The sequence below is a fragment of the Pseudophryne corroboree genome, chromosome 1 (assembly GCF_028390025.1).
Source record: "Pseudophryne corroboree isolate aPseCor3 chromosome 1, aPseCor3.hap2, whole genome shotgun sequence".
Lineage (NCBI taxonomy): Eukaryota > Metazoa > Chordata > Amphibia > Anura > Myobatrachidae > Pseudophryne > Pseudophryne corroboree.
Genome location: NC_086444.1, coordinates 40,904,299 through 40,919,250, shown reverse-complemented (window position 1 = coordinate 40,919,250; position 14,952 = coordinate 40,904,299). Strand labels below are relative to the sequence as shown.

The following is a 14,952-nucleotide window of genomic DNA, read 5'->3' as shown; positions in this document are numbered from 1 at the left end:
AGCAGAATTGCTAATAGGCTAAAATCCGGCAGTTCTGCGCATGCGTATGCATCTCAGTGCGCACGCGCTAAGCAAATTTTCACAAAACTATGCTATTTTACTCACAGGCGAACAAAGCTTTTCAATGGCTCTGCTGATTGACAGAAAGTGGGAGTTTCTGGGCGGAAACTGGCCGTTTTCAGGGAGTGTGCTAAAAAACGCAGGCGTGCCAGGTAAAAACGCGGGAGTGTCTGGAGAAACGGAGGAGTGGCTGTTCGGACGTTGGGCGTGTTTGTAACGTCAAACCAGGAGCTAAACGGACTGAGGTGATCGCAATCTGGGAGTAGGTCTGGAGCTACTCAGAAACTGCAAGGAAATTGCTTTCGTTTGCAATTCTGCTAATATTAGCAGACTTGCTAATCTTTCGTTAGCAATTCTGCTATGCTAAAATACACTCCCAGAGGGCGGCGGCTTTGTGTTTGCATTTCTGCTAAAAGTAGCTAGCGAGCGAACAACTCGGAATGAGGGCCAATGTACTAAGCTTTGAAGAGAGATAAAGTGGATTGAGTAGTTGACCAGTTAATCAGCACCTAACTGACATGTTACAGGCTGTGTTTGAAAAATGACAATTAGGAGCTGGTTGGTTGGTACTTTATCTCTCTCCACTTTATCTCTCTACAAGGCTTAGTACATAGACCCCTGAATCATAAAGAAGTGGCCAGAGAGAGAAAAACGTCAAGGTCACGCCATTAGTTGAGCCACATAAAAATAAGATTTTACTCACCGGTAAATCTATTTCTCGTAGTCCGTAGTGGATGCTGGGAACTCCGAAAGGACAATGGGGAATAGCGGCTCCGCAGGAGACTGGGCACAACTAAAGAAAGCTTTAGGTCACCTGGTGTGCACTGGCTCCTCCCACTATGACCCTCCTCCAAGCCTCAGTTAGGACACTGTGCCCGGACGAGCTGACACAATAAGGAAGGATTTTGAATCCCGGGTAAGACTCATACCAGCCACACCAATCACACCGTATAACTCGTGATACTACACCCAGTTAACAGTATGAAATACAACTGAGCCTCTCAACAGATGGCTCAACAATAACCCTTTAGTTAACAATAACTATGTACAAGTATTGCAGACAATTCGCACTTGGGATGGGCGCCCAGCATCCACTACGGACTATGAGAAATAGATTTACCGGTGAGTAAAATCTTATTTTCTCTGACGTCCTAGTGGATGCTGGGAACTCCGAAAGGACCATGGGGATTATACCAAAGCTCCCAAACGGGCGGGAGAGTGCGGATGACTCTGCAGCACCGAATGAGAGAACTCCAGGTCCTCCTCAGCCAGGGTATCAATTTTGTAGAATTTTGCAAACGTGTTTGCCCCTGACCAAGTTGCAGCTCGGCAAAGTTGGAAAGCCGAGACCCCTCGGGCAGCTGCCCAAGATGAGCCCACCTTCCTTGTGGAATGGGCTTTTACAGATTTTGGCTGCGGTAGTCCAGCCGCAGAATGCGCCAGCTGAATTGTGCTACAAATCCAGCGAGCAATAGTCTGCTTAGAAGCAGGAGCACCCAGTTTGTTGGGTGCATACAGGATAAACAGCGAGTCAGTTCTCCTGACTCTAGCCGTCCTGGAAACATAATTTTTCAAGGCCCTGACTACGTCCAGTAACTTGGAATCCTCCAAGTCCCTAGTAGCCGCAGGCACTACAATAGGTTGGTTCAAGTGAAAAGCTGATACCACCTTAGGGAGAAACTGGGGACGAGTCCTCAATTCTGCCCTATCCATATGGAAAATCAGATAAGGACTTTTATATGACAAAGCCGCCAATTCTGATACACGCCTGGCCGAAGCCAAGGCCAATAACATGACCACTTTCCGCGTGAGATATTTTAGATCCACGGTTTTTAGTGGCTCACACCAATGTGATTTTAAGAAACTCAACACCACGTTGAGAACCCAAGGTGCCACTGGAGGCACAACCGGGGGCTGAATATGCAGCACTCCTTTTACAATGTCTGAACTTCAGGTACTGAAGCTAGTTCTTTCTGGAAGAAAATCGACAGAGCCGAGATCTGTATCTTAATGGAGCCTAATTTTAGGCCCATAGACACTCCTGCTTGTAGGAATGCAGAAATCGACCTAGTTGAAATTCCTCTGTTGGGGCCTTTTTTGGCCTCACACCAAGCAACATATTTCCGCCATATGCGGTGATAATGTTTTGCAGTTACATCTTTCCTGGCTTGAATCAGCGTAGGAATGACTTCCTCCGGAATGCCCTTTTCCTTTAGGATCCGGCGCTCAACCGCCATGCCGTCAAAACGTAGCCGCGGTAAGTCTTGGAACAGACAGGGCCCCTGCTGCCGCAGGTCCTGTCTGAGCGGCAGAGGCCATGGGTCCTCTGATATAATTTCTTGAAGTTCTGGGTACCAAGCTCTTCTTGGCCAATCCGGAACCACGAGAATCGTTCTTACTCCTCGCCTTCCTATTATTCTCAGTACCTTTGGTATGAGAGGCAGAGGGGGGAACAGATAAACCGACTGGTACACCCACGGTGTTACCAGAGCGTCCACAGCTATCGCCTGAGGGTCCCTTGACCTGGCGCAATATCTTTTATAGCTTTTTGTTGAGGCGGGACGCCATCATGTCCACCTGTGGCCTTTCCCAATGGTGTACAATCCTTTGGAAGACTTCTGGATGAAGTCCCCACTCTCCCTGGTGGAGGTCGTGTCTGCTGAGAAAATCTGCTTCCCAGTCGTCCACTCCGGGAATGAACACTGCTGACAGTGCTAACACATGATTTTCCGCCCATCGGAGAATCCTTGTGGCTTCTGCCATCGCCATCCTGCTTCTTGTGCCGCCCTGTTGGTTTACATGGGCGACTGCCGTGATGTTGTCTGATTGGATCAGTACCGGCTGGTTTTGAAGCAGAGGCCTTGCCTGACTCAGGGCATTGTAAATGGCCCTCAGTTCCAGAATATTTATGTGTAGGGAAGTCACCTGACTTGACCAAAGTCCCTGGAAGTTTCTTCCCTGTGTGACTGCCCCCCAGCCTCAAAGGCTGGCATCCATGGTCACTAGGACCTCAGTCCTGTATGCCGAACCTGCGGCCCTCTTGAAGATGGGCACTCTGCAGCCACCACAGTAGAGATACCCTGGTCCTTGAAGACAGGGTTATCAGCCGATGCATCTGAAGATGTGATCCGGACCACTTGTCCAACAGGTCCCACTGAAAAGTTCTTGCATGGAACCTGCCGAATGGGATTGCTTCGTAGGAAGCTACCATTTTTCCCAGGACTCGCGTGCAATGATGCACCGATACCTGTTTTGGTTTCAGGAGGTCTCTGACTAGAGATGACAGCTCCTTGGCTTTCTCCTCCGGGAGAAACACTTATTTCTGGTCTGTGTCCAGAACCATCCCCAGTAACAGTAGACGTGTCGTAGGAACCAGCTGTGACTTTGGACTGTTTAGAATCCAACCGTGCTGTTGTAGCACTTTCCAAAATAGTGCTACCCCGACTAGCAACTGCTCCTTGGACCTCGCCCTTATAAGGAGATTGTCCAAGTACGGGATAATTAAAACTCCCATTTTTCGAAGGAGTATCATCATTTCGGCCATTACCTTGGTAAACACCCTCGGTGCCATGTACAGTCCAAACGGCAGTGTCTGGACTTGGTAATGGTAATCCTGTACCACAAATCTGAGGTACTCCTGGCGAGGATGGTAAATGGGGACATGCAGGTAAGCATCCTTGATGTCCCGGGATCCCATGTAATCCCCCTCGTCCAGGCTTGCAATAACCGCCCTGAGCGATTCCATCTTGAACTTGAATTTTTTTATGTATGTGTTCAAGGATTTTAAATATAAAATGGGTCACACCGAACCATGCGGTTTCGGTACCCCAAACCGTGTGGAATAGTAACCCCGTCCTTATTGAAGTAGGGGCACCTTGAGTATTACCTGCTGGGAATACAGCTTATTAATTGCCTCTAGCGCAGCCTCCCTGCCTGAGGGAGTTGTCGGCAAGGCATATTTGAGGAAACGGCGGGGCGGGAGACAACTCGAATTCCAGCTTGTACCCCTGAAATACTACTTGAATGAAACAGGGATCCACCTGTGAGCGAGCCCACCGATCGCTGAAATTGTTGAGACGGCCCCCCACCGTACCTGGCTACACCTGTGGAGCCCCCGCGTCATGCTGTGGACTCAGAGGAAGCGAGAGAAGAATTTTGATTCTGGGAACAGGCTGACTGGTGCAGCTTTTTCCCTCTTCCCATGTCTCTGTACAGAAAGGAAGCGCCTTTGACCTGCTTGCTTTTCTGAAGCCGAAAGGACTGTACCTGATAATACAGTGCTTTCTTAGTCTGTGAGGAAACCTGAGGTAAAAATATTTCTTCCCAGCTGTTGCTGTGGATACGAGGTCCCAGAGACCATCCCCAAATAATTCCTCACCCTTATAAGGCAGAATCTCTATGCGCCTTTTAAAGTCAGCATCACCTGTCCAGTGACAGGTCTCTAATACCCTCCTGACAGAATGGACATTACATTCATTTTGGATGCCAGCCGGCAAAAGATCCCTCTGTGCATCCCTCATATATAAGACAACGTCTTTAATATGTTCTCATGTTTGACAGGGTCACCGACCAAGCTGCAGCAGCACGATCTGCAGGTCTCAGTCTAGTACCTGAGTGTGTAAATACAGACTTCAGGCTAGCCTCCTGCTTTTTATCAACAGGTACCTTCAAAGTGGCCGTTCCTAAAACGGCAGTGCTACCTTTTTTGACAACCGTGTGAGCGCCTTATCCACCCTAGGGGATATCTCCCAGCGTAACTTATCCTCTGGCGGGAAAGGGTACGCCATCAGTAACTTTTTAGAAATTACCAGTTTCTTATCGGGGGGAACCCACGCTTTTCACACACTTCATTCATTCATCTGATGGGGGAACAAAACACTGCCTGCTTTTTCTCCCCAACATAAAAACCCATTTTTAGAGGGTTAATGTCAGAAATGTGTAACACATTTTTTATTGCCGGGATCAAGTCACGGATGTTCCTAGTGGATTGTGTATATGTCTCAACCTTGTCGACACTGGAGTCAGACTCCGTGTCGACATCTGTGTCTGCCATCTGAGTGAGCGGGCGTTTTTGAGCCCCTGATGGCCTTTGAGACGCCTGGGCAGGCACGGATTGAGAAGCCGGCTGTCCCACAGCTGTTACGTCATCCACCCTTTTATGTAAGGAGTTGACACTGTCGGTTAATACCTTTCACCTAACCATCCACTCTGGTGTCGGCCCCACAGGGGGCGACATCACATTTATCGGCATCTGCTCCGTCACCATATAAGCCTCCTCTTAAACATGTCGACACAGCCGCACCGACACACCGCACACACACAGGGAATGCTCTGACTGAGGACAGGACCCCACAAAGCCCTTTGGGGAGACAGAGAGAGAGTATGCCAGCACACACCAGAGCGCTATATAATGTGGGGATTAACACTATAACTGAGTGAAATTTCCCCAATAGCTGCTTATATATATAATATTGCGCCTAAATTTAGTGCCCCCCCTCTCTTTTTAACCCTTTGAGCCTGAAAACTACAGGGGAGAGCCTGGGGAGCTTTCTTCCAGCTGCACTGTGAAGAGAAAATGGCGCCAGTGTGTCTGAGGGAGATAGCTCCGCCCCTTTTTCGCGGACTTTTCTCCCGCTTTTTTCTGGATTCTGGCAGGGGTATTTACCACATATATAGCCTCTGGGGCTATATATTGTGGTATTTTTACCAGCCAAGGTGTTTTTATTGCTGCTCAGGGCGCCCCCCCCAAGCGCCCTGCACCCTCAGTGACCGAAGTGTGAAGTGTGTATGAGGAGCAATGGCGCACAGCTGCAGTGCTGTGCGCTACCTTGGTGAAGACTGATGTCTTCTGCCGCCGATTTTCCGGACCTCTTCTTGCTTCTGGCTCTGTAAGGGGGACGGCGGCGCGGCTCCGGGACCGAACACCAAGGCTGGGCCTGCGGTTGATCCCTCTTGAGCTAATGGTGTCCAGTAGCCTAAGAAGCCCAAGCTGGCTGCAAGCAGGCAGGTTCGCTTCTTCTCCCCTTAGTCCCTCGCTGCAGTGAGCCTGTTGCCAGCAGGTCTCACTGAAAATAAAAAAACTAATTATTTCTAGAAGCTCAGGAGAGCCCCTAGTGTGCATCCAACCTCGGCCGGGCACAAAATCTAACTGAGGCTTGGAGGAGGGTCATAGTGGGAGGAGCCAGTGCACACCAGGTGACCTAAAGCTTTCTTTAGTTGTGCCCAGTCTCCTGCGGAGCCGCTATTCCCCATGGTCCTTTCGGAGTTCCCAGCATCCACTAGGACGTCAGAGAAATACTTTTTACCTCCACTTCACATTAAGTTGGGCCTAATGAAGAGTTTTGTGAGAGCTCTGGGTAGAGAAGGCCAGGCTTTCAGTTACTTGAAGGAAAAGTTTCTGAAGTTAAGTGGAGCAAACAGAGCCGGCCATAGGCATAGGCAAACTAGGCAATTGCTGAGGGCATTTGATATGCCTAGGGGCCTCAGCAGCTTCTGCTGATTAAAATGATATGCAGCATGCCTATATTCTGTGTGTAGCGTTTCATATGCAGATACAGCCACAGTCTCACACAGTATATAGGCATGCTGCATATCATTTTAATCAGCAGAAGCTGCTTGTGCATCCCAGCCACATAGCAATGCAAATAAGATGCATTTTCATAAAAAAAGGTGCCCGATGTTAGCATTGAGGCAAGATTTATGAGGACACATCTGTATTCAAGCAGAGGCAGAGGTCACAGTGTTAGTGGCAGTGTGAGTGCTGTGTGCATGTGAGTGGGTTGGTTGTGCAGTAGTGTTCGGAATATGTGTAAGGAGCATTATGTGTGCCATGTAAAAATGCATTAATAATGTGCAACATATGTGTAAAGGGGCACTATGTGCGTCATTATGTGTATAAAGGCATTAATAATGTGCGGCATATGTGTAACAGGTTACTACTGTATGTGTGTCATTATGTGTATAGGGGCACTAATAATGTGCAGCAAATGTGTAGGGGGCACTATGTGTGTCATTATGTGTATAAGGGCATTAATAATGTGCGGCATATGTGTACGGGACATTATGTGTAAAAGGGCATTAATAAAGGTTGTCATAATGTGTAAGGTGCATTATGTTTATAAGGACATTAATGTGTCTCATGTGTAAGGGGCATTACTGTGTGGAATTGTGTATAAATGCATTACTAATGTGTGGCATTATATGTATAAGGTGCTCTACTATGTGGCATTGCGTATAGAAAGGGCACTACTGTGTCGTCTAATGTGAATAATAAGAATTTACTTACCGATAATTCTATTTCTCGTAGTCCGTAGTGGATGCTGGGGACTCCGTCAGGACCATGGGGATTAGCGGCTCCGCAGGAGACAGGGCACAAAAATAAAAGCTTTAGGACTAGGTGGTGTGCACTGGCTCCTCCCCCTATGACCCTCCTCCAAGCCTCAGTTAGGATACTGTGCCCGGACGAGCGTACACAATAAGGAAGGATTTTGAATCCCGGGTAAGACTCATACCAGCCACACCAATCACACTGTACAACTTGTGATCTGAACCCAGTTAACAGCATGATAACAGAGGAGCCTCTGAAAAGATGGCTCACAACAATAACAACCCGATTTTTGTAACAATAACTATGTACAAGTAATGCAGACAATCCGCACTTGGGATGGGCGCCCAGCATCCACTACGGACTACGAGAAATAGAATTATCGGTAAGTAAATTCTTATTTTCTCTGACGTCCTAAGTGGATGCTGGGGACTCCGTCAGGACCATGGGGATTATACCAAAGCTCCCAAACGGGCGGGAGAGTGCGGATGACTCTGCAGCACCGAATGAGAGAACTCCAGGTCCTCCTCAGCCAGGGTATCAAATTTGTAGAATTTTGCAAACGTGTTTGCCCCTGACCAAGTAGCAGCTCGGCAAAGTTGTAAAGCCGAGACCCCTCGGGCAGCCGCCCAAGATGAGCCCACCTTCCTTGTGGAATGGGCATTTACAGATTTTGGCTGTGGCAGGCCTGCCACAGAATGTGCAAGCTGAATTGTACTACAAATCCAACGAGCAATCGTCTGCTTAGAAGCAGGAGCACCCAGCTTGTTGGATGCATACAGGATAAACAGCGAGTCAGTTTTCCTGACTCCAGCCGTCCTGGAAACATATATTTTCAGGGCCCTGACAACGTCCAGCAACTTGGAGTCCTCCAAGTCCCTAGTAGCCGCAGGCGCCACAATAGGTTGGTTCAGGTGAAACGCTGACACCACCTTAGGGAGAAACTGGGGACGAGTCCGCAGTTCTGCCCTGTCCGAATGGAAAATCAGATATGGGCTTTTGTGAGACAAAGCCGCCAATTCTGACACTCGCCTGGCCGAGGCCAGGGCCAACAGCATGGTCACTTTCCATGTGAGATATTTCAAATCCACAGATTTGAGCGGTTCAAACCAATGTGATTTGAGGAATCCCAGAACTACGTTGAGATCCCACGGTGCCACTGGAGGCACAAAAGGGGGTTGTATATGCAGTACTCCCTTCACGAATGTCTGGACTTCAGGAATTGAAGCCAATTCTTTCTGGAAGAAAATCTACAGGGCCGAAATTTGAACCTTAATGGACCCCAATTTGAGGCCCATAGACACTCCTGTTTGCAGGAAATGCAGGAATCGACCCAGTTGAAATTCCTCCGTGGGGGCCTTCCTGGCCTCACACCACGCCACATATTTTCGCCAAATGCGGTGATAATGTTATGCGGTCACCTCCTTCCAGGCATTGACCAGGGTAGGTATGACCTCTTCCGGAATGCCTTTTTCCTTTAGGATCCGGCGTTCAACCGCCATGCCGTCAAACGCAGCCGCGGTAAGTCTTGGAACAGACAGGGTCCTTGCTGAAGCAAGTCCCTTCTTAGCGGCAGAGGCCATGGGTCCTCTGTGAGCATCTCTTGAAGTTCCGGGTACCAAGTCCTTCTTGGCCAATCCGGAGCCACGAGTATAGTTCTTACTCCTTTCCGTCTTATAATTCTCAGTACCTTGGGTATGAGAGGAAGAGGAGGGAACACATACACTGACTGGTACACCCACGGTGTTACCAGAGCATCCACAGCTATTGCCTGAGGGTCCCTTGACCTGGCGCAATACCTGTCCAGTTTTTTGTTGAGGCGGGACGCCATCATGTCCACCTTTGGTTTTTCCCAACGGTTTACAATCATGTGGAAGACTTCTTGGTGAAGTCCCCACTCTCCCGGGTGGAGGTCGTGCCTGCTGAGGAAGTCTGCTTCCCAGTTGTCCACTCCCGGAATGAACACTGCTGACAGTGCTATCACATGATTCTCCGCCCAGCGAAGAATCCTTGCAGCTTCTGCCATTGCCCTCCTGCTTCTTGTGCCGCCCTGTCTGTTTACGTGGGCGACTGCCGTGATGTTGTCCGACTGGATCAGCACCGGCTAACCTTGAAGCAGAGGTCTTGCTAGGCATAGAGCATTGTAAATTACCCTTAGCTCCAGTATATTTATGTGGAGAGAAGTCTCTAGACTTGACCACGTTCCCTGGAAATTTCTTCCCTGTGTGACTGCTCCCCAGCCTCTCAGGCTGGCATCCGTGGTCACCAGGATCCAATCCTGAATGCCGAATCTGCGGCCCTCTAGGAGATGAGCACTCTGTAACCACCACAGAAGAGACACCCTTGTCCTCGGAGACAGGGTTATCCGCTGATGCATCTGAAGATGCAATCCGGACCATTTGTCCAGCAGATCCCACTGAAAAGTTCTTGCGTGAAATCTGCCGAATGGAATTGCTTCGTAAGAAGCCACCATTTTTCCCAGGACCCTTGTGCAATGATGCACTGACACTTTTCCTGGTTTTAGGAGGTTCCTGACTAGCTCGGATAACTCCCTGGCTTTCTCCTCCGGGAGAAACACCTTTTTCTGGACTGTGTCCAGAATCATCCCTAGGAACAGCAGACGTGTCGTTGGGATCAGCTGCGATTTTGGAATATTTAGAATCCAGCCGTGCTGTTGTAGCAGTACCCGAGATAGTGCTACTCCGACCTCCAACTGTTCCCTGGACTTTGCCCTTATCAGGAGATCGTCCAAGTAAGGGATAATTAAGACGCCTTTTCTTCGAAGAAGAATCATCATTTCGGCCATTACCTTGGTAAAGACCCGGGGTGCCGTGGACAATCCAAACGGCAGCGTCTGAAACTGATAATGACAGTTCTGTACTACGAACCTGAGGTACCCTTGGTGAGAAGGGCAAATTGGGACATGAAGGTAAGCATCCTTGATGTCCAGGGACATTCCAGGTTCGCTATCACTGCTCTGAGTGACTCCATCTTGAATTTGAACCTTTGTATGTAAGTGTTCAAAGATTTCAGATTTAGAATAGGTCTCACCGAGCCGTCCGGCTTCGGTACCACAAATAGTGTGGAATAATACCCCTTTCCCTGTTGTAGGAGGGGTACTTTGATTATCACCTGCTGGGAATACAGCTTGTGAATTGCTTCCAATACCGCCTCCCTGTCGGAGGGAGACGTTGGTAAAGCAGACTTCAGGAACCTGCGAGGGGGAGACGTCTCGAATTCCAATCTGTACCCCTGGGATACTACTTGTAGGATCCAGGGGTCTACTTGCGAGTGAGCCCACTGCGCGCAGAAACTCTTGAGACGACCCCCCCACCGCACCTGAGTCTGCTTGTAAGGCCCCAGCGTCATGCTGAGGACTTGGCAGAAGCGGTGGAGGGCTCCTGTTCCTGGGAAGAGGCTGTCTGCTGCAGTCTTTTTCCCTTTCCTCTACCCCGGGGCAGATATGACTGGCCTTTTGCCCGCTTGCCCTTATGGGGACGAAAGGACTGAGGCTGAAAAGACGGTGTCTTTTTCTGCTGAGAGGTGAGTTGGGGTAAAAAGGTGGATTTTCCAGCTGTTGCTGTGGCCACCAGGTCCGAAAGACCGACCCCAAATAACTCCTCCCCTTTATACGGCAATACTTCCATGTGCCGTTTGGAATCCGCATCACCTGACCACTGTCGTGTCCATAAACATCTTCTGGCAGAAATGGACATCGCACTTACTCTTGATGCCAGGGTGCAAATATCCCTCTGTGCATCACGCATATATAGAAACGCATCTTTTAAACGCTCTATAGTCAATAAAATACTGTCCCTGTCAAGGGTATCAATATTTTCAGTCAGGGAATCCGACCAAGCCACCCCAGCGCTGCACATCCAGGCTGAGGCAATCGCTGGTCGCAGTATAACACCAGTATGAGTGTATATACTTTTTAGGACATTTTCCAGCTTCCTATCAGCTGGCTCCTTGAGGGCGGCCGTATCAGGAGACGGTAACGCCACTTGTTTTGATAAGCGTGTGAGTGCCTTATCCACCCTAGGGGGTGTTTCCCAACGCGCCCTAACTTCTGGCGGGAAAGGGTATAATGCCAATAATTTCTTAGATATTAGCAGTTTTTTATCGGGGGAAACCCACGCATCATCACACACTTCATTTAATTCTTCTGATTCAGGAAAAACTACGGGTAGTTTTTTCACACCCCACATAATACCCTTTTTTGTGGTACTTGTAGTATCAGAAATATGCAAAGCCTCCTTCATTGCCGTGATCATGTAACGTGTGGCCTTACTGGAAAATACGTTTGTTTCTTCACCGTCGACACTGGAGTCAGTGTCCGTGTCTGGGTCTGTGTCGACCGACTGAGGTAGTGGGCGCTTTAGAGCCCCTGACGGTGTCTGAGACGCCTGGACAGGTACTAACTGATTTGCCGGCTGTCTCATGTCGTCAACAGTTTTCTGTAAAGTGCTGACACTATCACGTAATTCCTTAAATAAGACCATCCAGTCAGGTGTCGACTCCCTAGGGGGTGACATCACTAATACAGGCAATTGCTCCGCCTCCACACCATTTTCCTCCTCATACATGTCGACACACGCGTACCGACACACAGCACACACACAGGGAATGCTCTGATAGAGGACAGGACCCCACTAGCCCTTTGGGGAGACAGAGGGAGAGTTTGCCAGCACACACCAAAGCACTATATATGTATAGGGACAACCTTATAAATAAGTGTCTATCCCTTATAGCTGCAATATATCTATATCTAGCCAAATAAGTGCCCCCCCTCTCTTTTTTACCCTGTTTCTGTAGTGCAGGAGTGCAGGGGAGAGTCTGGGAGCCTTCCTACCAGCGGAGCTGTGTGGGAAAATGGCGCTTGTGTGCTGAGGAGATAGGCTCCGCCCCCTTCTCGGCGGCCTCTCTCCCGCTTTTTCTGAGGTAAAATGACAGGAGTTAAATACATCCATATAGCCCAGGAGCTATATGTGATGTATTTTTAGTCATATATAGTGTTTTCATTGCGTCTCAGGGCGCCCCCCCCCCAGCGCCCTGCACCCTCAGTGACCGCGGTGTGAAGTGTGCTGAGAGCAATGGCGCACAGCTGCAGTGCTGTGCGCTACCTTTATGAAGACATGGACGTCTTCTGCCGCCGATTTCTGGACCTTTTCTGTCTTCAGCATCTGTAAGGGGGCCGGCGGCGCGGCTCCGGGACCCATCCATGGCTGGGCCTGTGATCGTCCCTCTGGAGCTAATGTCCAGTAGCCAAGAAGCCCAATCCACTCTGCACGCAGGTGAGTTCGCTTCTTCTCCCCTTAGTCCCTCGATGCAGTGAGCCTGTTGCCAGCAGGACTCACTGAAAATAAAAAAACCTAAGTCTATACTTTTATTCTAAGCAGCTCAGGAGAGCTACCTAGATTGCACCCTTCTCGGCCGGGCACAAAAACCTAACTGAGGCTTGGAGGAGGGTCATAGGGGGAGGAGCCAGTGCACACCAGGTAGTCCTAAAGCTTTTATTTTTGTGCCCTGTCTCCTGCGGAGCCGCTAATCCCCATGGTCCTGACGGAGTCCCCAGCATCCACTTAGGACGTCAGAGAAAAAGAGCAATAAGGTGTGGTGTAATGTGAATAAGGAGCGGTACTGTGTGGCGTAATTGGAATTGGGGTTACTATTGTGTGGCCATGCCCCTTGCCAGCTGTGCGCCAAATGTGCGAACTGTTCCTATTTAAAATATAGGGGGAACAAACACCAAAATAAGGACTGCTATGGTTGAGGGGTGATGGGAAAGAGGTGCAAGGTCAGAGGCGGAACCAGCGGTGGTGCTAGGTTGCACCAGCCAAAATCTTGCCTAGGGCATCATATTGGTTAGGGCAGGCTCTGGGAGCAAAGCTAAAAGAAGGATATTTGTTGGTCCCCAATTAGGAAACTGCTTACAGATTAAATATTTTACGCTAAATGAACAGAAATTGAGTCTGCTGTTTGGTCCTCCTTTAAGGTTGCAGTGCATGGAACTGAAAAGAGGCCCTCTATGTGTCCATCATGAATAAGCTTTTGGACATCTACAAGAATATGGGTATTAGAATGTCACTTAAACTTCACTTTTACCATTCCCATCTAGACAACCCGGGGAGTGAAAGTGATGTACAGGAGGAATATTTTCACCAAGACATTCTGACAATGGAGCATGACTACCAAGGACAGTGGGACCCGGCAATGATGGAGACTACGGCTGGTTCCGTGTTAGACAGACCAATGAGACACTGCACAAACGGAAATCGCCAACATCCTATTTCCCTAAAGCAAAGTGACGATACATTTTATCTTTTATTAACAATTACATTATGGCTAATTTGGATTGTTAAGAGTTTGGGAAGTTTAGTTCTGCAGTTTCTAAGCATATCTGTTGTTTTATTAGTATTTTAAATAAAAATGATGAGAATATTTCACTTTTATAGACATTAGTTGAAATTTTCACTTATCTTAATTTTTCACATAAAGCGATCTAAATTGGGCAAAAACACATATTCACATGACAGATGCGGAGAGTTTTTAAAAAAAAAATCTGTTGAGTTATTAGGATAAATTCCTTTAATTATTATTTTAAGTGTGATGGGAGAAGTGGATAAGGTGGAAGTTTGGCATAAGTTGCAAAGCGTAGACAGGGTGGGAAGTGAGACCTTGCGGCTGACAAATGAGTCCTTGGGGAATGCTTGGGGAGACAAATGGTAGAGATGAGCGGATTCGGTTTTACTCGGTTCTCAAAACCGAATCTTATTGGCTCACTGATGTCACGTGTTTTGGATAGCCAATAAGATTCGGTTTTGAGAACCGAGTAAAACCGAGTAAAACCGAATCCGCTCATCACTAACAAATGGCAGCGATGGTGGGGTGGGGGGGTCTCATGAGGGTTGAATTGGAAAAAGGGTGCTCAGAAACCACTGGAGGTGTCAGGTAGTACATGTGAGAACATTGTTAATGTTGTGTGCTCCCTTTTACTGATTTAAAGGCCCAATAATAATCACAGGATTACTGCAGATAGTGCATATGCACAGCATGAAAATCCCGGGACTCACTGTGCAAATCTCCTCTTCTTAGAAGTGTTTTCCAGCATCATCTCCTTAGATCGTCCTTTCTTGCCCTCCAGAACGATCCAGATATTGTCCTTGGTCTCCGCATCATCGCGGTCACTGGTCACTGTCACAATCTCATAGGCTGAAGATGGACAGAAAACAGCAATAACATAATTGACGTATATGTGAGTAAAACCGCCACTGGTCTGGACATACCAGGTACATCACTACCTCACAGTATACCCTAAAGAAATGTCAGACTTTTGTTTAGACAAACGCTTAGGACCAGTGGCAGCTTCAGAGGAGGGGCTGCAGGACCGTTCATTTCAAATATTGCAGTCACACCAACTGCCACCAACTGCCATTTCTAACTGACTCGCTGGCAGTGGGTGTGGCTCCTCTATTTGAATTTTGCAGCCCCACCTCTGAAGCCGCCCCCCGCTTAGGACAAATGTTTAGAATTCTGACGGCGAAATCTGATTTCCTTGTTTTATTCAC

The 14,952-nt window shown here is 48.4% G+C and overlaps 1 protein-coding gene across 2 annotated transcripts in view; it reads right to left on the bottom strand.

The window, feature by feature from the left end:
- Positions 1-14,952, bottom strand: part of LOXHD1 (lipoxygenase homology PLAT domains 1) — a 391,860-nt gene that overhangs the window by 14,230 nt on the left and 362,678 nt on the right. For both annotated transcript variants that reach the window (XM_063958520.1, XM_063958528.1), the window contains one exon: positions 14,458-14,596. In XM_063958520.1, coding sequence (XP_063814590.1) covers positions 14,458-14,596 — 139 coding nt within the window. The remainder of the gene's footprint in view (positions 1-14,457; positions 14,597-14,952) is intronic.